The 24,787-nt window shown below is 35.9% G+C and overlaps 1 protein-coding gene across 23 annotated transcripts in view; it reads left to right on the plus strand.

Moving 5' to 3' along the window:
- DLG1 (discs large MAGUK scaffold protein 1) overlaps positions 1-24,787 on the plus strand; it is a 279,344-nt gene that overhangs the window by 15,471 nt on the left and 239,086 nt on the right. For all 23 annotated transcript variants that reach the window (XM_086675062.1, XM_086675061.1, XM_086675060.1 and 20 more), the window contains exon 4: positions 4,852-5,018. In XM_086675062.1, the coding sequence (XP_086531188.1) occupies positions 4,852-5,018 (167 nt within the window). The remainder of the gene's footprint in view (positions 1-4,851; positions 5,019-24,787) is intronic.

Below are 24,787 nucleotides of genomic sequence, written 5' to 3' on the forward strand. Positions count from 1 at the left end.
TAATTATTTTCTGACATAAAATGTAGCTTATAAAGAACAGGGACTGCTGATAGCATGGGAAATAATAAGTACTTTGGACTTAATAAGAAAAGCTCAGCCTGTGTCCAGTTTTTCCAGAGTGCCCTTTTTGATCAGGCATACCTTTGAAAAATCTTTATTGATACAACTGAACAAATTGTAATAGATAAACATTTTCTGAAGAAGTGTTACTTTGTTGCTGATCTTTATAGTCTTGAGATACCTTCAAGATGAGGAAGTGTGGTGGACAAATGAAATAAAATGTGTGGAATGTTAGTCAAGATGGGATATGGGTCAAAATTAAAGATGTGTGTGTATATATATTTATATATTTTAAAGGAAAGTGATAATAACTGACAAACTGTCATACCAAAAATGTCACCACACTATACATGTGTTAACAGAAATATTTCAGTACTTTTGCATATGGTTTTGGTTTGCCAAGTGTGGTAACGAATCTCTTTTTAAGCTGGGGATAGATAATAATCTGGTAACAGTCTGGCAGTGTCAGTTTTCCTGACCTCAGTATGAAACAAAGATATTTAAGTAGTGTAAAACTTACATATGAAATTCCATGCACTTGACTCATTTAAGCTCTCCTAGAATCTCTCTCAGCTTAATTTTTTGTGATAAAATATAAAATATACAAAACAAAATTTACCATTTTTTAAGTGTACAATTGAAGGCATTAAGTACATTTACATTGTTTTGTGACCATCACCCCTCTATCTCCTGAACCTTTTCATCATCCCAAACTGAAACTCTGTACCCATTAAAACAATAACTCCCCATTCCTTCCTTACCCCAGTCCCTAGTAACAACTGTTGTTTCTGTCTCTATGAATTTGACTATTCTAGCTACCTCATATAAGTGGAGTCATACAATATTTGTCTTCTTGTGTCTGGCTTATTTCACTTAACATAATGTCTTCAAAATCCATCCATCCATGTTGTAGGATGTATCAGAATTGTATTCCTTTTAAAAATTGAATAATATTACATTGTTTGTATATACCACGTTCTGTTTTGTAATCATTTATCTGTTGATGAACATATGGGTTGTTTTCACTTTTTGGATGCTATGAATAATGCTGCTGTCATCACTGATGACGAATCAGTGATGTACGAATACCTGTTTCAATTGTTTTGCATATGTGCCCAGGATCTAATGCTGGATCAAATGGTGATTCTATGTTTTAATATTTTGAGATACCACTGTATGGTTTTCCACAATGGCTACATCATTTTATATTTCTACTAATAATGGACAAGGGTTTAACTTCTCTACATCTTCATCAATACTTGCTATTTTCTGTTTTATTGATAATAGCCATTCTAATAGGTGTTTACTCAGCTTATTTTGTCTTAAGCCTGATGTAGTTAAAATAATATGAATATTTGATTTCCAGTCCGTAAGAGCTCAGATACAGCAAATTAGAAAGGACTTTTTAATAGATGAAGCATTTTAATTGACAGGATGTGAGTGAACTTTTGGAAAATTCACATAGGGAACATTTTATTCTGTGATCTTTCTAGATAGTAAAATGCTACTCAAAGTTATAGTAGTCTAGATCTCTGTTGTCCTGTATGATAATCACTAGCTGCATGTAGTTATTTAATTAAACATAAATGAAATTGTAAATTCAGTCCCTCATTTACACAAGTCACATTTTAAGTGCTCAATAGTCATATGTAGCTAGTGGCTACCATATAGTGGCAGATGTAGAATGTTTTGAAAGTTCTTTTGGACAGCACTGATCTAGATATTTGTCAGAGATGTTATTGAAGGGTAACACAACAGTATTTCTGTTAAGTGTAGAATAAAAGGTCACAGAAAGTTACGATTTCAAACTTGACTTACAATAATGGAAAATATAATAATTTTACATAATGATAGTGGGCTACTTTTCTTTTTTGGGGGGGACTACTTTTCTTGAGATTGGTAATCATCCAATTACTCAACACTCATTTAGTGCTGTTGGGCATAATTGTATTAGGAGCTCTGGCATTTTTTTTTTTTAATAGGAGATACCTCTCCCTCTCTCTTTATAGTTCTGTAGATATATATTTCCTACTTATATAAAATATGTATTTCTTACATATATAGAAATATCTAGATAAATGTATAATACTCATATATATGTCTTCTACAAAAAAAATGTGTAATATTTTCTGAAAAATAGTCCTATTTAAATTTCCCTAATTGTCACAATGTCTTTTATACCCTCCTCCCTCCTCCCCCCCCCCCCCCCCCCAGTCAAGCCTCAGACATTGCAGTTGATAGCTGCGTCTTTTTTGTTTCCTTTCTACCAAAACAAAAAAAAATTCTTGCTTTCAAACAGTTTCCTTTTCATGACATTGACTTCCTAAAGAAACTGCCAGTTGTCTTATGGAATGTCCCCTTCTAGATCTGTTTTTTTCCTGTTGCTTTTCTGGTGTCATTTAACTTGTTTCTCCAGCCACTGTATGTCCTGTGAACTCAAGTTGGTTCTGAAGGCTTGAGTTAGGTTCAGCTTAAACAATTTTTGGTAACACTTTGTAGCTGATGTTCTGAATTTGAGTTCATTATTTTTTCATGATGGCTATATGAGCAATTTTATATAGTAACTCATTTGTAAAATGCTTTTACATAGAATTTTCTCTAGTAATATTCTTTTAAATTTTTTTTTTTCAACGTTTATTTATTTTTGGGACAGAGAGAGACAGAGCATGAACAGGGGAGGGGCAGAGAGAGAGGGAGACACAGAATCAGAAACAGGCTCCAGGCTCTGAGCCATCAGCCCAGAGCCCGACGCGGGGCTCGAACTCACAGACGGTGAGATCGTGACCTGGCTGAAGTCGGACGCTTAACCGACTGCGCCACCCAGGCGCCCCCTCTAGTAATATTCTTAACACCCTGTGAAGTAGGTTGATACTACCTCACTGTGCTGAGCTTAGTTTTTATTAGCTCTTTACTTAGAAAGTTCTACAGTGCTACTCCTTATTAAAAGGGAATTACTTTGTCTCTACTGTCTTCAGAAATTGGTTTTTAAAAGAGATACTAATCTTTTCATCATAGAAATAAGTAAAAGTTATTCTGTCTAAATGTTATTTATAGTAATTGTACATGATTCTGTACAGGATAATGCCCCACCTTTGCTGTTAAATGATACTTTCTCCCCATTAAGAAATCAACTCAGGGCTGCCCGAGTAGCTCAGTTGGTTAAGTATCTGACTTCGGCTCAGGTCATGATCTCACTGTTCGTGAGTTCAAGCCCCACATAGGGCTCTGTGCTGATGGCTCAGAGCCTGGAGCCTACTTCGGTTTTTATGTCTCCCTTTCTCTCTGCCCCTCCCGTGCTCGCTCTCGCTCTCTCTCTCTCTCTCTCAAAAATAAACATTAAAAAAAAGAATCAACTCAAAGTATGCCATTAGGTGAATAAAGAATATAATAGTGGTGAACTTAAACATATGACTAACACTCAGAGCTTTTGAATGGCATGAATAATCAATCATTGTTAATATACTAAGTTTATAATAATTCCAGCTGGTAGCAAAGTAGCTTGATCTTTTAAATTATCCTGTGCTACTTTAAGTAAATGTATGGGTTTTTTAAAGAGTTTTGTCATATGTCTGGGGCGCCTGGGTGGCTTAGTTGGTTGGGTGTCCAACTTCATTCGGCTCAGGTCATGATCTCGCAGTTCCTGAGTTAAAGCCCCATGTTGGGCTCTGTGCTGACATCTCAGAGACTGGAGCCTGCTTCAGATTCTGTGTCTCTTTCTCTCTGCCCGTCCCCTACTCACACCCTGTCTCTCAAAAATAAATAAACATTAAAAAAAATTAAAGAGTTTGTCATATGTCTGATTGATTCTAAAATGTACAGTATTTAATTTACTATTTACTTTTTTTGTTTACTTTGGTATGAAAAACCACGTGAGGGGTTTATATTGAGGAGATACTGATGGTACAAAGATAAAATATCAGTAATGACTCATGTCTTCCAAAATTTACCGAAACAGGGGAACCTGAATGGCTCAGTTGGTTAAGTATCCAACTCTTGATTTCGGCTCAGGTTGTGAGCTCACAGTTGTGAGATTGAGCCCCACATCGAGCTCAGGTTGGAGTGTAGAGCCTGCTTAGTAGTCTTTCTGTCCCTTCCCTACTCGTGTGCACACGCTCGTGTGCATGGACTCTTTCTTTCTTTCAAATAAACTTTTAAGAAAAAAAAGACAAAATTCACAGTAATGGTATTAGCTACTGTTGGTTAGGAGCCTATTATGTGCCATTGTGCACTATATATGACACTCAGTCCTTATAACAATTCATAATAAGTAAGTTATCAGAGGTTAAGTAACTTGCCTAAACAGGTAGCTGATTTGTGGTGGAATAGAGATTTGAACTCAGCATTGACTTTGAATTGTAAAGAGCCTGCAACTTTTACACTATGTCCTGCAAGTTCTGATGTGACTGTGACATAATAAAATGAGAAAATATTCACTTTTTTTGTTGTTGTAAGTTTATCTATTTTGAGAGAGACAGTGCAAGCAGAGAAGGGCAGAGAGAGAGAGGGGGACAGAGGATCCAAAGTAGGCTCTGTGCTGACAGAAGAGAGCCTGATGCAGGGCTCGGTCTCAAAAGCCAAGAGATAATGATGTGAGCTGAAGTCAGATGCTTAACTGCTTAACTGACTGAGCCACCCAGGCGCTGCTCCCTGTTTAAGTGCATTGGAAGATTGGACTTATTTTACTTACCTGGAGTAAAAGTTTTGGTTTTGAGTTATATTGTTTTAGCAATGCATAGTTTAATTAGACAATCAAAATACTTCTGAATTTTTTTTTCCTTTCTTTACCCCTAGATATTCAAGAATTTTATGAAGTGACCTTACTGGATAATCCAAAATGTATAGATCGTTCAAAGCAGTCTGAACCAATACAGCCTGTGAATACTTGGGAAATTTCCAGCCTTCCAAGCACTACTGTGACTTCAGAAACACTGCCAAGCAGCCTTAGCCCTAGTGTAGAGGTAAGATAAAAAAAAAAATTCTTGAAGCTGTTTTTCAGTAATCAATTTATTGGGGCTGCTAAGTTTTTCACTTTATTTTGTTTTTTCATTTAATTAAAATGGATATTATGTGGAAGTATCATAGGATTACAAATATTTTTGAAGAGAAAAGCTCAGAATCTCTGGTGCCTTTTCTTAAAATGCTGTGAATGGTTTGAGGTCTGAAATACTTGCTTTAGACTATTAAAAGAATACTTTGCATGAGAGACCTCAGTAAAATCATACTTTGGAAAGATGGTTTTGCTCTGATATATTTTTTTTTTTCTTTTTGACACATAGAATATAGTTTTGTAGTCCTGGGCAGTTTAGTTGCTACATTTACTCCAAATATTCTGTTTTATTTGGCTTAAAGATTATTAAAACTTAGTAAAGACTAAGTAAAGATTAAAGACTAATCAGTAGGGACACCTGGGTGGCTCAGTCAGTTGAGCAGCCAACTCTTGATTTTGGCTCAGGTCACGATCTTATGGTTCATGAGTTCAAGCCACTGTCAGGCTCTGCATTAACTGAGTGGAACCTGCTTCAGATCTGTCTCCCTCTTTCTAGCCCTGTCCTGCTTGTACGTGCTCTCTCCTCTCTCTCAAAAATAAATGTTAAAAAAAAAAAAGACTAATCAGTAAATCTTAAGGTCAGCATTGGTTTCTGCATTTTTCTGTAGTTAAAACTGTCTATTAAAGTTTTAAAAACTAGTTTAGTAATATTCTTTTTTTTGTTATGATACACTATTGCTGGTGGAGTTAGAACAGAGATATGAAGCATTTTGTAATGAGCCTTCTATCTGAGAAACGGTCATTTGAAAGTGGTTGTCTGACTGAATTTGATTCTAGTTCCTTCTAGTTTGTATTAGAGAAGTATCTGGAAAATTGAATCAGCCTCTCTTTGGTTAGTAATATATCAAGGAAAAGTAGTGGTGGGCAGCAACAAGACAGCCCTTTGGTAATGAAGTAGACAGTTTCCAAGTTTTCCTTTTTATATTAAGTCACATAGAATTGTAAAATTTTAGAAGAGGGAGCACATCTGATCCCTCTTTTTTTATTTTAAAGATTAGGAAACTGAGATCCAGAAGAAAATGAATGACTTGACCCAGCCTATTCAGCTAGTTTGGGCAAGTCTACCCTTGGATTTCAGACCTCTTAACATCCAATTCAGAGTTCTTTTTACTAATCCTGGCCTGAACTTAATGTGTTTCTCTCTGATTAGGGAGAGATTCTAGTGTTATCTGTGCATACTTTTTTTTTTTTTGTCACTTTCTCTTGGATCATTTCAGTTTCCATTCCTTTTTTTGATGTGTCATTTGTACTTATGATCCATCCCAAATAGATTTTTTGAATATTTTTTTAAGGTTTGTTTATTTTTTGAGAGAGACAGAGACAGAGAGAGAAACCAAGCACGAGAGGGGGAGGGGCAGATAGAGAGGGAGACAGGGAATCTGAAGGAGGCTCCAGGCTCTGAACTGTCAGCACAGAGCCGGACTCTGGGATTGATCTCAAGAACTATGAGATCATGACTTGAGCCGAAGTCAGACACTTAACCGACTGAGCCATCCAGGCGCCCCGAGATTACTTAAAAATCTTAAAAAAAATATATAGTACTGGAAAATTTCAACTTTTATGAAATGAGGCACTGCTACCTAGAAATGCTGTGTGTGGTGCTGGTGTTTCTGCATCTCTTGACAAGTATATTATGGACATGTTAACAGGAGAATAGAATAGAAGAATAAGAACTTTCTGACTATATATGACAGATCTTATTGATTAGGAAGATGGATGAGAAGTGAATATGATTAAAAATGTTGCTTAGGGCTTGGCACATGGAAAATGCTCTACTGTGCTTGAAATTTATATCCGTTCATGAATAGACTTAGTAACGGGAATATGGAGGTGTGTTTATCACTCCTAGATTGTTTTAAAAAGGGGAAAATCTGTGTCAAATTTGAGTGAGCTAAGTTTGGTTAAAGGGAAGTACTCTTTTTGCAGAAGACAGAATACCCTGATGGATGTTAGTCTGAAAATGTAAATAGTTTTGAAACACACTGAAGGATGGCAGTCATAAGGATTTTTTTTTTAAATGCCTGGGATATTTAGAAATTTAATTTCTACTTTTTTTGAGAGTGCTATAAGAGAAGGAAAGTATTTTCCCCTGTTCCGCATCTATTTATGCTTAATTGGGATAGAAAACTTGGCTAAGTGACCTTTGACATGATCTCTTGAGACTCTTTGAGGCATGTTTAGGACTGAAAAGAGACTTAGATCATTTAATTCACCTTACTTGTTTTGTAGTTGAAGAGAATCCACTGATCCAAATTAAAACAAATGTAGAGAAAGTTTTTATTTGACTATAACTTGAAACATAATATGAAAATTATGAAAATACTTTGTCTTGTACAAAATTTTGGTTATTATTGCACTTGTTCACTAATTCTTGGATTAAAAAGTAAGATCGTGCTTTTGTGACAAAATTGCATGCAACACAATCTTGTCTCTTTTACTTTATGTTCGCTTTTGTAGGATTATCATAAAGAGGGTTTGTTTGTTTTTTGTTTTTTTGCAAAAAGTATTTCAGATTGAGCAGTTTCCAGGGCATGCTTCTCTTACTCTCTTAAAGTGAAAATCTTTGTCTTGTAAAGACATTTTCTTTCATTTTTCTTTCTTGTCCTTTTTGTTGTTTTTACAGTTGGTAACTGCTCTAACTTGACAAATCCTCATTTGTCAGTTAATTTGTGCCCTTGTAACTTTGTTTCTTCTGATGTAGTAAAATGATAATACTGTTTATTTTTAAAGTGGCATGATAGTATCCTATTGTCTTAGAACTTTTTTCTATTTGGTATGTATGTCCTCTACTTTGAACGTATACCTAGTGAGTTGTTTGGAATAATGTTTGCTTAATATTAATGATAGTTTCTGGGTGATGGGGATTTTTTTATTTTTAGTACTTTTCTCCATTACTTTTTAAAAATAGTGAGCATGTGTCATTTTTATGAAAACAAATCTGTTTTAAGATAAGAGTGAATTTTAGAGATGGTTAAGGAAGAATATTTGAAAGGAAGCAGGATGCAAGAGTAGGAGCAATTGCCTGATTTAATGAGAAGTTCCAACAGAAAAGGATGCAGTATCCTGTTTTAGTCCTTTTGAGTTGCTGTAACAGAATACCACAGATTGGGTGTTTTATAAACAACAAATTTATTTCTTACAGTTATGGAAGCTGGAAAGTTCAAGATCAAGTCACCAGTAGATTCAGTGTCTAGTGAAAGCTTACTTCCTGGTTCATAGTTTACCATCTTCTCCCTGTGTCCTCACATTGAGGAAGGGGTGAGGGAGCTCACTGGAATCTCTTCTATAAGGACACTAATTCCATTCATAAAGGTTCCTTGCTCATGGCCTAATCACATCCCAAAGGCTCCACATCCTAATACCATCACATTGGAGTTGAGGATTTCAGTGTATGAATTTTGTATGTGTGTGGGTGGGGGTGGTTGGGACACAAACATTCAGTCTATGGCAGTTCTGTTTTTGACAATACATTGCAAGCAGATCAAAGATTCAAAGATTTAAAAAAAGAATGAAACCATAACATTTTAATGATTTTTGGTTATGAAGAACTTTCCTAAGCATGGCAACAAACAAAATCCAGAAAAAAGAAAAAGTTAAGAATGCTGACTTTGTAGAATTTCTTTGTGGACCTCACAAAGTTTGATTGTTTGAACTTTGGTTATAGAACTTCTATATCTTGAAAGATGCATTAAACAATTGAGATGCTGAAAGGATATGCTGGGGGAAAACTTGCCACACTTATGAAAAAGGACTAATTTCCAACCTTCTCAACTCAAAAAACCTCTTAAAGATCAGTAAGAAAAACGTCAACATTCAATAGAAAAGTGACCAAAGGATGTTAATGGATTGTTTAGAGAAAAAGAAATACACGTGCCCCAGTAAGCCTATAAAGAGATGCTCAACCTCACTTTGAAAACATGCATATCAAATTAATAAAGTGTTTTTTAACTAGTTTGATTGTCAAAGATTAATTAAATGTGAGGAAACAGAAACTCTTATACTGTGGGTAGGAGGTACAGTTGTGCAGCCTTTCTGAAAGACAACAGTATTCATATTCTTTGGTTTAGCATATGTTATAGATGTACTCACACAAATTATTAATATATATTCAGATATATATATACATATATATATATGCATGTTCATTGCAGTACTATTTGTAATATTAATAAAAATCAACAGGGAAACAATCTAAATGATTATCAGTAAGAAACTGGATAGGGGTGCCTGGCTGGCTCAGTCAGTAGAGCATCCAACTCTTAATCTCAGGGTCGTGAATTTGAACCCCACATTGGGTGTAGAGATTACTTTAAAAAGGAATTTAAAAAAAGGAAATTGAATAAACATGTAATGTTACAGCCACTTACTGCAATATAAAATAGCAGGCATGAAAATATAGCTTATATATCTATATGTTATTAAATGATTGCATATCAGGTATATAGTATGCATATCAGGAGGTATAGTATGACTGTAAAAAAAAAACGTAGAAGTTAGGTGTATCTGGAAGAATATACACTTAGTCTGTTTTCAGTAATGTATTTGTTTTCAGTTATCCCTGCTATCTCCAAGCCCTGTTTCAGCCCTTCTGAGTTCATTTCAGAAAGAAATTAACTGAGTGGAGTAGGGAAGATAACTTTTTTTTACCTTCTCTTTGATCTTTTGATTTAATGCTTTAAAATAATCCATCTGCTTTAAGTAGAATTTTAGGAGATTGTAGAGTTATAAAATCAGTCTGCTAGGTTTAATCTGAAGTCCTCTAAGCATTGACTTAAATTACTGAAGTAGTGGGTAGTATTTGTACATAAAAGTGCACAAATCACAAATGTGTAGCTTGATGAATTACTGCATTGTCAGTACACTAGGTCAAGAAAAAGAAAATGGAATGACTGCTAATGGGGTTCCAGAATTATGTAGCGATGATGGTTGTACAACTCTGAATATACTAAAAACCAGTAAATTGTACATTTTAAAATTTGGTGAATTTTCTGGTATGTACATTACATCTCTTGTTAAAGATATACCTGTACCCCAAAAATCTCCCTTGTACCTTTCCTAGTCCCTACCTATATCCTCTTCTTCAAAGGACCATCCTGATTTCTATCACCGTAGATGAGTTTTGCATTTCTAAAACTATTTATTAACAGATTGTGTATGGTATATATTTTCTTGTGTCTAGCTTCTTTTTTCTTATATTTGATAATTTCATCCATAAGTGGAAGTTTTTTCATTCTCTGTGCTGTGTAATATTCCATTGTATGATACACTACAGTATATTTATCCATTCTATTGATGGGTATTTGTATTGTTTCCAGTTTTGGGTTAGTGCTGCTTTGAACATTCTTTTACAGTCAGTTCTGTTATAGCACAACATATACATTCTTAACAATCACTACACTGTGCAAACTTGTGCAATAAAAACCACAAGGCTTGGGGAGCCTGGGTGGCTTGGTCGGTTAAGCATCCGACTTCGGCTCAGGTCATGATCTCACGGTCCGTGAGTTCGAGCCCTGTGTCGGGCTCTGTGCTGACAGCTCAGAGCCTGGAGCCTGTTTCAGATTCTGTGTCTCCCTCTCTCTCTGCCCCTCCCCTGTTCATGCTCTGTCTCTTTCTGTCTCAAAAATAAATAAACGTTAAAAAAAAATTAAAAAAAAAAAACCCACAAGGCTTATGTAGAGTTGGGGACTCCAAGCTTAAAACTTGGTGGGTGACATATATAAAAAAAAAAGATAAGATCCTAATAAAAATAGTAGCACAGTTTCACACATGTTAAATGGTTAAGGAGTACATAAGTACTATAATAAAGATGGCATTTTATCTTGAAAATAAATCTTATTTGCTGTGGGAGTGTAACCTGTGAGTTACTGTGCAGTGCTGGCCCAGGGATTTACCTGAAATTGGATGAACAGTTGTTAACAAGTTGTTAACACAACAGGTGTGGATGGGTATGAATCATAACATTTAGGAAAAGCTGAAGGCTGAAATGTGTGTATTTTGTGTATTTCTGTGTGGTTCATTTGATCTGGGTGCAATTTTCTGTTCTCACCTAGTGTTTCTCATGGACAAGATTGAGCATAAACAAACATGAAATTTGTGTTATGCTAATATTGTTCCCTAACACATCATTGCATTGGAACAAATTTGCATTTTCAAAATGTTATAGCAGAACTGTGTGTATATTTTTTGGTGTACCTGTGTATGCATTTCTGTTTATATACCCAGTCGTGAAAATGATGCGCATATATTTAGTTTTGGACATGATGACAACACTTTTGCAAAGTGATTATGCCTGTTTTTTGTAATTACCGCCAGTATGTGCAAGTTTCAGTTGCTTCACATTATTTGCCAACACTTGTTATTGTCAGTCTTTTTATTAATAATTTTAACCATTTTGGTAGGTGTGTAGTCATACTTCATATGGGTATTTGCATTTTCCCTATCATTAACAAGATTAACAAACCCCTTTTCATATGTTTATTGTTCATTTTGCTATCTTTTGTGAATGGTCTACTTAAGTTTCTTGTCCTTTTTTTTTTTTGGATTCTCTTTCATCTTACTGATTTTAGGAGGTCTCTCTATCTAGATATGGTTCCTTTGTTGGATATATGAATAACATACATTTTTTTCCCACTCTGGGGCATGCTTTTCCAAATGATATCTTTTCAGTATATCTTATGGTTAATGCTCTTTGTGCCTATTAAAATGGTTTTCAGCTCCAAAGTCATAAAGTTGTCCTACTTTATTATTTGTTAAAAACTTTTAATTTTGCTTTTCACATTTACACGTGTAATCCATACTGCAGTTTGCAAAATTTCACATGAATCAGCATTTTACTGTGTCTCCATTCTTGGCACTCCAGTCTAAACCACCCTCGTTTTTTGCCTAGATTATTCTAATGGTCCCCTTAATCAACCTATCTGCGTTCAAACTTGTCCCTTTTGAAGATTATTTTTATAAAATGCATATCATGTCATTACCCTTCATTGGCTTTTCATTTCTTTCATAATAAAGTGGGAGATCCCTAATGAGACTCAGAAGTTGTAAATTACTTGACCACTGCCTGTTTTCCACTCATTTTTTAGAAGTCTTTCATTCTTTGGCTACTGGTTCCTTGTAGCTCAGGGCCCCCATATAATAATTCCTCTGCGTAGGAAGTTGTCTCTTGCCATCTCCAGCTCACTTTTAGCCTTTTATCTTAAATGTCAGTTTTTCAGCAAATATTGATCACCTATTATATATCATGCCTTGAACAAGGAGCTTGAATAGAAGCAAAGTTCCCTGTCCTCATGGAGCTTACTTACATGGTAGTGGCAATGCAGGTAATAAACAATAAATTAATCAATTATCTAGTATGTTAGAAGGTGATAAGTGATATGAGAAGAAAAAAAGAGAATAGAGTGCGGGTATCAGGAATGTCCGATTCCTTTGCAGTTTCACAAAGTACATTGCAGGGTACTTTGCACTTTTTAGTAGGGTATTTTATTGAAAATGTGATATTTGTACAAGTTGGAAGTTGATGCAGCTATTTAGAGGAACAACCAGTTCCTCTAAGTAGAGTGCAGACTCTAAGACATAAGGCTGGAATTTACAAGAAATAGCAAGAGGACCAGTGTGGCTGGAGCAGAGTGAGTACAGGAAAGAGTGGTGAGAGATGAGGTCAAAGGTAAGGCAAAGGCAGATCATGTAAAGCTTTTGCTGGGTCTGGGGCAAAGGAATGATGTTATTTAACTAACGTAACCTTTAAAAGTATCACTTTTGCTGTTTTGTTGAAAATAGTCTTTGGTAAGAGTAGAAGCAGGAGACCTGTTAAGAGTCTGTTTTGGTGATCCAGTTAAGGATGCATGTAGGCGTTAACCAAAGTGGTGATAATGGAGGTGCTAAGTGGATGAATTACGGATATTTTAAAATGTAGAGCACAGGGATTTGGGACAGATTGGAAATGGGTTGGGAGAGTAAGATGGAGATAACAATAAAAGAGGTCACTTCCTGAATAGAAGGCTTTCTTTACCTCTCAATTTATCAAGCCTCTATTATAACACTTTCTGCCTCTGCTTGATTATACTCATCACTGTTATAATTAAATGCTGAAATATATATTATTTTGTGTTATTTGGAGTCCTTGAGGTTAGGTACTGTCTTATTTACTAAATGTAGTACTTGCATGTGGTAGCTGTTCAGTAAATATTTTTCAAATGAAGTGAGAATTGTGGTTCTTTCCATATTGTAATTAAGTAGTAGGCTAAAGGTGATTATATATTTTTCTGACTGTTTATCATAGAAATCTTCCATGTCTAGTAAAATCAAGGGAATAGTACAACATCCATTATAATACAGCAAATATCCATAGGGTCAACAATTACTAACATTTTGTCATATTTGCTTTTTCTGTGTATGTATATTTTTGGGAAATTATCTGAAAATCAGTTGCAGACATCCAGCTCTTAAACTATGAAAACTTTGGCACACATCTCCTATGACCAAGAATAGTCAAACATCCTCCTGTGTAAACAACCCTAGTACTGTTATCACACCTAACAAAATTCATAATAATTATTTTATTTTCTCTCGAATTCACTTTTACAGCTGTCTCCAAATATATTATCTCTGCCCTGCCTTTGTAAGAGGAACAAAGTTTCATTTCTAGTTGAAAGGGAAAAGTATCTTTTACAGAAGAATACCAGCTAATAAATACAAATGGAATGATAAAATGGGGGTGTGGTGAATCAATATTTTGAAACCTCTGATGAAATGAGTGATTCAGGGAAGGATCATTAATGGGTCAGTCAGGTAAAAATTTACTCAAGTTGCTGAAGTACCCACCTACAGATACTTAAGATCTGGAGGTTGATCTGGAAGATCTGGAGGTTGCCACCTTTAAGTTTTCATCACAAGTGCAACAGCCTGATAGGATACTATGTGCTTCCTGGTGCGATGCAGTATGAAATTCAATATATCATTATGAAGTCTGTTTATCAAAAATGAGTATAATCAATGTTTACATCTAACTTCCTGTTACAGAAATACAGGACTTCGTGGGAGGACTTAAGCAACATCAGGAAACAAAAAACAAGTATAGAATATGTGGTATTCTGTAAGGCAACTGGCATGATCGCTTCAAAAAGTTAATGTCATTTAAAGAGGAAAGAAAAAGATGGGCAGTGTAAAGCTTGTATTTTGTTTTAATGCTAGTAGTTAAAGTTTGTGCAGCATTTCCTTTCAAAATTGGCTAGTAAGTTTTTCCCTTTTTTGTTACTCTATTTTTTTAAAAAAATTATCACTAATTTAGTGACTGAGAGTTTACTTATGCAGTGTTTACAGGCCATTTCAGTTATTCTTTGGATACTCACATTGTGCCAGGGATTGGGATGATCCCTTGAAGAGATCCGGATCCCTCTGTGTCCTTTTGACATGCTGCATTGGTTTTTGAGCATGTCCTTGTTCTCTAGCACAGTTTTTCCAAGTTCATTTTGAACTTTCACTGCCTTAGAACTAGAATCAGCCAGCAATAATGGCTTCTCTTTCTCTGTTCCATGTGATTGCCTTTTCTTTGAGGCATTATCTTTGAGAGGTAAGAGAATATAGAGGCAGGTGACAGTCTACCAACTTTAGCCTTTTGTCCCAGAACTGGTAAAATAAAATTTGAGAAACATCACTGGTTTAACGACCCATTATGGTATTAATATTTTAAAACTATGTGATGTATTCTTTCTTCCTGTCTTAAAAAACTCACACATACTCCATAAGAATGGATAATACTTATAACATTATTTTCAAACTGCATAGTTTTAAAGGACACACTCACATACATGATAGATAATGTTTTGAGATGCCATAAGAGCATGGATTCTTGTTATAGTCTCCTGATCTATATGAGGTAAGCTAGGGTTTGGTCTTTTGTATTTGGAGCTAATACTCACTTGAGAATTCAGCGAACTATATATAGTTCAGGGATGTTTTGACTGCCCAAACTTACATTATTACCATGTAGAAAACCAGATTAGAACTCAGTAGTTCAGCTTCAAGGCACATGTTTCTGTATTTAATAACTTTCTTGGTACTTGGACTTGTTGCCTAGATAAGTGAAAGTATCACAATGAAGGAAATAAAATAAGGAAAGAAGGAACTAATTAGAGATAGAAACATAACAAGGAAGTTTGTTACAAAAAATTTGCAGAACTATTTGACATAAGAAAATGAAATCCCTCCCTGCACAGGAGCTTCTGAAAATGGTTTGGTATAATCTACCATGTTTTTCTTTGCATATTTCTGGGACTGATTTTTAAAATAGTCATATTATACTAATATACTGTTTTTAGCTTGTGTTTTTACAGCTTTGTGTTTCAGCATGTCTTAATGTTTTAGCTATCTTTCCGTATTAGCCATATTTGCCGCGGTCTTATTGATTGCTGCCTGGTATTCCTGTATAGATACGTCTTTTTTGATAGGCATTTGGCCTGCTTCTGATTTTTGTAATTACCAACTGCTGAAGTGAACCATAGAGCCAGTTATTTAACTGTATTTAGCCATTAAGGAAATTTGGGCTAAAAAAAAAAAAAGGAAAATTTGGGCATTTTATTCTAAGATCTTTTCCTGATAATAGACATTAGACTGATTAAAAATACTTATTTTAATCTCTTATCTGAAAGAAGGTGGTCTTTTAAATTTAGTTTTTAGAAGTTTTGCTAAAAGGAAGACCCAGAAAGCAAGAGTTATTTTATTTTTAGTCATTTAACACTCTTTCAATTTTCTTAAAACCACTTCATTGTTGAGAGCTATGTCTTTAGTTCACAGTAAGTAACATTTCTAAAGCTCATTAGATTGTAAGAATGGACAGATAAGTTCTAGTTAAGGTTTTCATTAATTTTTAAGGTTTTTAGTTGTTGGTTTTACATCATGAATTGGGAATACATACTCAGTATTCACTGCCTTATTTTTCTCTGAAAGATAGAATTAAATACTGTTCAGTTAGACTGGTAGTTTCTGTTAGCTGTTACAGTAAACAGCTGTTTTGGTTTGTTTTGAGGAAGAATGAAAAGGAAAATTTTAAAATAGTAATCTCATTTGCTTTATTCTTTTTTTAAAGAAAATAATTGCTCAACTCCTATTTCCTTGATAAGAACATTTGGAGTTATGTGAACACTACCAACACTGCCATTCCTTTCAACTGCAGTGTCCTTATCTTACTCTGTCTTGCATGGCCCAGCTCAGAAACGTTCCATGTGAAGTGTTCAACCCATCTTTTAGCTGAAACGCATCTCTTCTGAATGCCTGTAGCACTTTGTACCTTTCTTATGGGCTTATATTTTACTGTTATTTGGGCTCTGTTTAAGTCTCTGGTTGTTTAAAAAATTTAGTATTTTGAAAAACAAATTATCAACAGAAAAATTGCATGAACTGTAAAGTAAACTGTGATTTGTCACTTTGCTTGCCTTGTGTATGTACACACACACACGCATATACATAAACTTTTATTTTTGCTGACCCATTTGAGAGCAAATTGCAGGCGTCATGAATCATTTATCCTTAAATACTTCATGTATTGCCTATGAACAAGGATATTTTTCTTAAAATAACTTATTTTCTTTATTTTATATGACTATATCTAAAAACACCTAGTATACAGTTATCAGAGTGAAGAAATTTAAAATTGTTATAATGCCATTATCTCTATAATGCTGCCAGTCCATATTCAAATTCAGTACATTAAAAAAAAATGTTTATTTATTTTTAGAGAGAGAATGCATGAGCGAGGAAGGGCCAGAGAGAGGGGGGGGAGAGGGAATCCCAAGCAGGCTCCATGCTGTCAGCACAGAGCATGATGTGGAGCTAGATCTCAGGAACTGTGAGATTATAACCTAAGCTGAAACCAGTAGTCCTATGCTTAACCTGCTGAGCCACCCAGGTGCCCCTAAATTGAGTACATTTTTTAATATTTATTTTTATCTTAGTGTGTGTGAATGGGGGAGGGGCGGGACAGAAGATCTAAAGCAGGCCCTGCGCTGAACACAAACCCTGAGGTCATGACCTGAGCCGAAGTCAGCCGGATTAACCGACTGAGCTACCCAGGCACCCCCAAACTCAGTACATTTTTGATCTTTGGTGCCACCTAGCCTATAATTCTGTATCCCTGAAGCAGACCTCTGCTTCAATTCATACTATGGACTTTGGAAGACAGCTGAGAAAATTTTATAATTTTATGAACTATTAAAATTTTGAATCCCTGCCTGTGAAGTAATAATCAGATGTATTGATGGTCAGTGTCTTTTCCTATTTCCTTTATCATTGAACTCAAGGTTCTTATCCTTTTTCTTGATGCTCTGTTTTTCTAGCAGACAGCTCTATCTCAGAGACAATACATCACAGAGATGCTAGTCTGAACTCTAATTCACTCTTCCCATCACCAAATTTACAGTGTTGTCTCATTCCAATTTTTAAGGGGTATGTTATAAAAATAACAAATATACAACTTTTGAAATAATGCACAACCCCTATGCAAAACCCCTGTAATTAAAAAATGTCATCAAGTCCAAAATTCATAGGTATACTGAGTGAATTATACATGAGATGTCTGCAGGTGATTTTGATGACCGCTCTGCTGTTATTTTACATTCACTATTACATAATCTTTTATATTTTTATGTTTATAGCTTAGGGCGGTCCTGTTCCAGCATTTAAACGATAGTTGTTAGTACTAAAACTGAAGGACGTACTCCCAAATGAGTAACTTTGTAATGGAAGTGAAATGTAAAGAAACACCATGTAAGAAGTAAAACGGCTGCCATATTATGCCAAGATGTTAATCTAGAAGAAAACTTGTTAAAGCTTAGGTATGCCACAGTGGTTATAGATTTATATGCTGCAGGAAGGCCTCCCAGTATGTCTTAGATTTACGAGTTTTGATTCTATAATGTTTTCAGTAGCTGATTTTGGTAACTTTGATTGTTCTGTATCTGTGTTGGCATCCATTACTATCTTCAGTATTAGAACAATGATATCCCTTCATGTGCTCTTAGCCCCCCCACCCCCTTTGGATTGTCAGAGTGATACATGCTTGTAAAAATTCCTAACTTTATAAAAGTATGTTTTCAATTATGTGAAAGTCACCTCAGAGAATTAATACTAACAGTTTCTATTATGCCCTTGATCCTTTAATGACAGCTTCTGTTGTGCTCTTGATCTTTTTTCTTTGGAATCTCATTCTCTTTCTCCTCATTTGATATCTATAACCTCTTTCTCTTCCTTGAACCTTGGTACCTTTCTTTATCCTATAAATATATTCAAAGATTCCACTAAAAGAAAAACAGAAAAAAGTGATTTCTTCGTAGGATCTGATAGCATACCTTCTCTTCATAGCTAAGCTTCTTGAAAAAGTAGTTTACCTTTTTTCTTTCTTCACTTCTCATTCTTTTTTTAAAATGTTTATTTGTGTGTGTGTGTGTGTGTGTGTCTGTGTGTGTGTGAGAGAGAGAGAGGGAGAGACAGAGAGAGAAAGTAGGGGAGGGGCAGAGAGAGGGAGACACAGAATCCGATGTAGGCTTCAGGCTCTGAGCTGTCATCACAGAGCTTGACACGGGCTAAGTCAGACGCTTAACTGACTGAGCCACCCAGGTGCCCCCTTCACTTCTCATTCTTAATCCACTGTAAACTGACTTCTGACACTCCTTTTTCCACAGTAACTGCTCTCTTTCATTTTCAGTTATTTACCTTAAAGAAAAATCTCTGATTACCAAAATAATTCAGGCATATCTTAAAACATACATATACAGAAAAATGCACGTTATTTAAATTCAGTCTTTTTTTTTTTTAACATTCTTTCTCTGAGATAATCTCTTTTAACCATTTGATATATATTTGTTCAGCTAATCCTATATGTTAATCTATTACTTAGCTCATACATATATATTGAAAATGAGAAATATATATATATATATTCTGTAATTTCACTTTCTGATTCTGTATGTTGAGATCTGTTACACTGCATTGCATAATGGAGAGCAAATTACTTAACCTCATATGGTACTTGTAAGTATGAAATGGGATAATGTACATAAAACTTAGATCAGAGTCTGATACACATGTTAAGTGTTTAGTAAATGGTAGGTTTTAAAAATAAAGAATTTTTATATTAAAATGTTACATACTCATTAGTAATTTATCAATGTAGCAAAGGATAAAGAACCTTTTTTTTTTTTTTTTTTTTTTTTTCAAGTCCTTTCTGTGTGTGTTACATTTTGGACCGCAACTTTTCATCCATTAAAATTTTGTCATGAATTTTGTTACTGAATTGTAACAATTCAGTCCTATCTTCGGGCTTCAGTTGTAATTCTAGTTCTCTTGCTGTTTCCATCGCATTACTTTCTCTACTGAAGTCTTGAACCCTCAAAATCATCCATGAAGGTTGGAATAAACTTCCTCTAAACTCCTCTTAATGTTCATATTTTGAACTCTTCCCATGAAGAATGTTTCTCTCGTGCCACAAATGTTCTTAATGGCATCTAAAATGGTGAATCCTTTCCAGAAAGTTTTCAGTTTACTTTGCTCAGATCCATCAGAGGAGCACTATCAATGGCAGCCATAGCCTTACAAAATACATTTCTTAATAAGACATGAAAACTGAAATTACTATTTGATTCATAGACTACAGAATGGATGTTGTGTTAGCAGGTGTGAAAACACCATTAGTATCAGTGTACATTTCCATCAGAGAGAGCTGTTGGGTGGCCAGGTGCTTTGTCAGTGAGCAGTAAGGAGTCTTTTTTCTGAGCAGTAGGTCTCAACAGTGGTCTTAAAATATGCAGTAAACCATGATGTTAAAAGATATGCTGTCTTCCAGGTTTTATTATTTCACTTACAGAGCACAGAGTAGATTTAGCATAATTCTGAAAGGTCCTAGATTTTCAGGCCCTTTCAGAATTATGGCAAATGAGCATTAGCTTCAACTTCTAGTTATCAGATGCGTTAGCCCTGAAGAAGAGAATCACCCTGTCCTTTGAATCTTTGAATCCAGGCATTGACTTCTCCTCTCTAGCTATGAAAAGTCTTAGATGGCATCTTCTTGCGATAGAACGCTGTGTCATTTACATTGAACATCTTTTGTTTTGTATAGCCACCTTCATGAATTATGTTACCTAGATCTGGATAACTTGCTGCAGCTTCTGCAGCATACTTGCTGCATATCCATACTTGCTGCTTCACCTTGCACTTATATTATGCAGACAGTTTTTTTCCTTAAACCTCATGAACCAACCTCTGCTAGCTTTGAACTTCTCTTCTGCAGCTTACTCACCTGTCTCAGCCTTCACAGAATTGAAGAGAGTTAGGGCTTTACTCTGGATTAGGTTTTGGATTAAGGGAATGTTGTATCTAATTTGCTTTTCTGCCCAGTCCACTAAAACTTTCTCCATATCAGCAATAAGGCTGTTTTGCTCTCTTCTCATTCATGCATTCATTAGAGTAGCACTTTTCATTTCCTTCAAGAACTTTTCCTCTGCATTCACAACTTGGCTGTTTGGCACAGGAGGTCTAGCTTTCAGCCTATCTTGCTTTCAATATGACTTCCTCACTAAGCTTAGTCATTTCTAGCTTTGATTTAAAGGAGAGATGTATGATTCTTCCTTTCACTTGAACACTTAGAGGTCATTATTGGGTTATCAATGAGCTTAATTTCAGTATTGTTGTGTCTCAGGGAATAGGGAGGCCCAAGAGGAGGGAGAGAGGTGGAGGAGGGGAACAGCTGGTCAGTGAAACAGTCAGAACACACACAACATTGATTCACTTTGCTGTCTTATATGGGTACAGTTTGTGGTGCCCCTAAACAATTACAGTAGTAGCACCAAAGATCACTGATCACAGTTCACCGTAACAAATATAATAATAAAGTTTAAAATATTGCTAGAATTACCAAAATGTGACACAGAGATATGAAGTGAGCAAATGCTAGTGGGAAAATGGCACCAGTAGACTTACTTGATGCAGAGTTGCCACAAACCTTCAGTTTGGAAAAACAAAACACGCACACAGTCTCTGTGGAGCACAATAAAACAAAGTGCAATAAAATGAGGTGTGCCAATACTTTTCTGACTACTTGACCCAGCCCTATATATTAGGAGTTTTTCCATTGTTCTTGGCCCTGTGAGAGTTCTGGGAATTGTTCTACTTGCTTCTTTCCAAGGTTCTTTCCCCACGTTTCCTTGTATGTATGACTGATCAGAAATAATCTGAAGAGGAGGATTATCCAGATCTGTGAAGCTCTCTCTATGGAGCTCTCTTCTCCCTGGTACTCTTACCTGTGAATTTTAGACACCCTGGATTTCCTGAGTTCTCATCTTTCTCCTTACCTTAGATTGTTGGGCTTTCTTTATTTATCCAACTCCCTCTGCTGCAGCCTGGAAACCTTTTCCAGGCAGTAGCTGGGTCATTTATGGGACTCACTTCATTTGTTTTTCTTCTCACAAGGATCACTGTTTTTGCTCAGTCTTTGTTCAATATCTAAAAATCATTTTTTTCTTGTTTGTCTAGTTCTCTAGTTTTAAGGCAGGAGAGTTCTGTCCTGGTTGGAAACCATTGCATATATATAGAAAGCTGTTGGTATTCTAAAATACTATTAATTATCTTGTGTGCCTGAATATTGAGGTGTGGCCATCCCAAAAGGCTTATATTTGAGACCTTCTAAAGTTACTCCTATTACAGGGTAATTTCTAAATTATTTATCACACAAATGACTGTTTAAGAACACATTGGCTTGAAATGCCCTTAGTGCAAGTTTGGGTGTTTATAGAAGATGCAGCGAGTGTAGAATTAAACACAGATTAAATAATCATGGTTGAATATGACCTTAAAAATTGTCAAGTGTTGGATATTATATACAAGTTCTTTTTGAAAGATTAGAAAGTATACTTGGGGCACCTGGGTGGCTCAGTTGGTTAGGCATCCAACTCTTGATTTCGGCTCAGGTCATGATCCCAGGATCGTGGGATCAAGCCCCACATCAGGTTCCATGCTGAGTGTGGAGACTGCTTGAGATTCATTCTCCCTCTCCCTCTCCCTCGCCCTCGCCCTCGCCCTCGCCCTCGCCCTCGCCCTCTCCCTCGCCCTCGCCCTCGCCCTCGCCCTCTCCCTCTCCCTCTCCCTCTCCCTCTCCCTCTCCCTCTCCCTCTCCCTCTCCCTCTTTTTCTCTTTCCCTGTGCCTCTCCCCTGCTCATGCTCTCTTTCTAAAGAATGACATGAAAAAATCAAAGGTACACTGATGAGTATTAGTAAGTGGTTATATAATAAAGATTATAATGGGTACTTACAGAACAAATGGAAGAAATTGTCTATTATGTGAATTAGTACTAATAGTGATTTGAGATGAAATATCAGGTGACATTTAATACACGAACTAAAAAAATGCAGCATCTAGGAGCACCTGGGTAGCTCAGTCAATTGAGCATCTGACTCTTTTTTTTTTTTAAGTTTGTTTATTTATTTATTTTGAGAGCGAGAGAGCACGCAGGAGGGGCAGAGAGAAGGAGAGAGAGAGAGAGAGAAAGAGAGAGAGAGAGAGAGAAAATCCCAAGCAGGCTCCACACCCTCAGCACAGAAACCAGTGTGGGGCTTGAACTCACTAACTGTGAGATCATGACCTGAGCCAAAACTGGGTAGGCTTAACCTGCGGAGCCACCCAGGCACCCCAAGAGTCTGAGTCTTGATTTCAGCTCTGGTCATGATTCCAGGGTCAGGGGATTGAGCCCTGCATTGGACTCCACACTAAGCGTGGAGCCTGCTTAAGACTCTCTCTCTCCCTCTGCCCCTCTCCCCTCTTCTCTCTCTCTCTCTCTCTCTCTCTCTCTCTCTCTCTCTCTCTAAAATAAAACAACCAACCAAAAAAGTGCAGCATCTAAACAACTTAGAAGTAAAATTGATATTTGAGGTCAATAATTAGGTGATTCAACAAGTATTATAATGATGACCCTAACATTTAAGGTGAATATGAAGACTTTGACTGTAATTGTTTTCTTAGTGTGTGAGTGGAATAAAATATTTTCAACATATTATTTTAATAATATGTGTTGTTAAATGTATGTATTAATTGAGTCAATTTAAAATGGATATTTGGTTATTTATATTCTTATAAGCTTAGGGGCACCTGGGTGGCTCAGTCAGTTAAGTGCCCGACTTTGGCTTAGGTCATGATCTCACGGTTCGTGAGTTTAAGCCCCATATTAGGTTCTGTGCTCATAGCTCAGAGTGTGGAGCCTGCTTCAGATTCTGTGTCTCCCTCCCTCTCTCTCTCTGCTCCTCCCCTGCTCATGCTTTGTCTCTCTCTGTCTCTTAATAATAAATAAAATGTTAAAAAAATTTATATTCTTGGGGCGCCTGGGTGGCTCAGTCAGTTAAGTGTCTGACTTCGGCTCAGGTCATGATAATCATGGTCTGTGAGTTCGAGCCCTGTGTTGGGCTCTGTGCTGACAGCTCAGAGCCTAAAGCCTGCTTCAGATTCTGTGTCTCCCTCTCTCTCTGGTCCTCCCCATTCATGCTCTGTCTCTCTCTGTATCAAAAATAAATAAACATTAAAAAAAATTTATATTCTTATAAGCTTATATTTGATCTGGCAAAACTGTTTTAAATAGTTTTTACTGGGAAAATGGGGTATTTTCAGGGTCATTTCAGAACTCTTTAATTTTGTAATCTATAATTTAGATATCAGAAAGGCTGTTCATTAATTCAGAAAATATGTATTGAGCCCCTTTTACATTCTGGTCACCAGGTGCTAGGGATAAAGTGGTAAATACATGAGAAGTTTTTGAGTCGTGCCTCAGTGGAGCTTAGAATCCAATGAATTCAGAAATCGAAGCATAGGAATTTTATAAGTAGAAGGATTTAGAAACCACTGAAATTTTTTGTTTTATAAAAGGGGAAATTGAGACCCCCCCCCCACTCCCTTCAAAAAGAAAATGACTATTTAAACTCACATATCCTGTTTATGACTCTTAGTATAGTGATTTCAACCTCCACGGTTATGAATGACGTCTGCCAAACTTAGGAGTGTGTTCTCTCCGGGCTAGACTATTTTAGATATAATAAAAATTTCAAATAAATTTCAGAACACTGAGAGAGAAACCAGCTCAAGAGTTTCACACACCTCTTTATTTTCTTTCATAGAATGCAGTTCCTAGTCAGTACTTAGATATTAATCTACATTGTTTGCAGTATTTTTCCTAAAAATGATAAACTTTATTTGAGGAGTCATTAGCCTTGAGTGGGCTTTACTCTTTCATATTGAGAGCAAAGATTGTTGGGGTGGTAGGATTGGAAGAAGGGGCTACTCTCAGTCTCAAACCAAACATGTAATTTCTAGACTATTTATTCTGCACAGGGGAGAGGATATGGTGGCCCATAATGAAATTTACTTCTACCCACCCCAGGCCTTATAGCTACATGTATATATGCATATAGATTTATAGCTATAAGTGACATTTATTGAGCACTTAACAAAGTTGGCAGTATTTTTTAGTGCTGTGCACGTATTATTTAATTTAATCCTTGCCATAGTCCCGTTTGACTGTTTAAGGTCAACTTTCACTAGATCTGTCTCAGGTATATCCTGTTAGACTCGAAACAAAAGGCTATCAGCTGATAGCCAATCAGTAATAATAATGATGCTTATTAGGTGATAGATGTAAGTGATATACATGTATT

Source organism: Puma concolor, chromosome C2 (assembly GCF_028749965.1).
Source record: "Puma concolor isolate L17-30 chromosome C2, mPumCon1.1.hap2, whole genome shotgun sequence".
Taxonomy (NCBI): domain Eukaryota; kingdom Metazoa; phylum Chordata; class Mammalia; order Carnivora; family Felidae; genus Puma; species Puma concolor.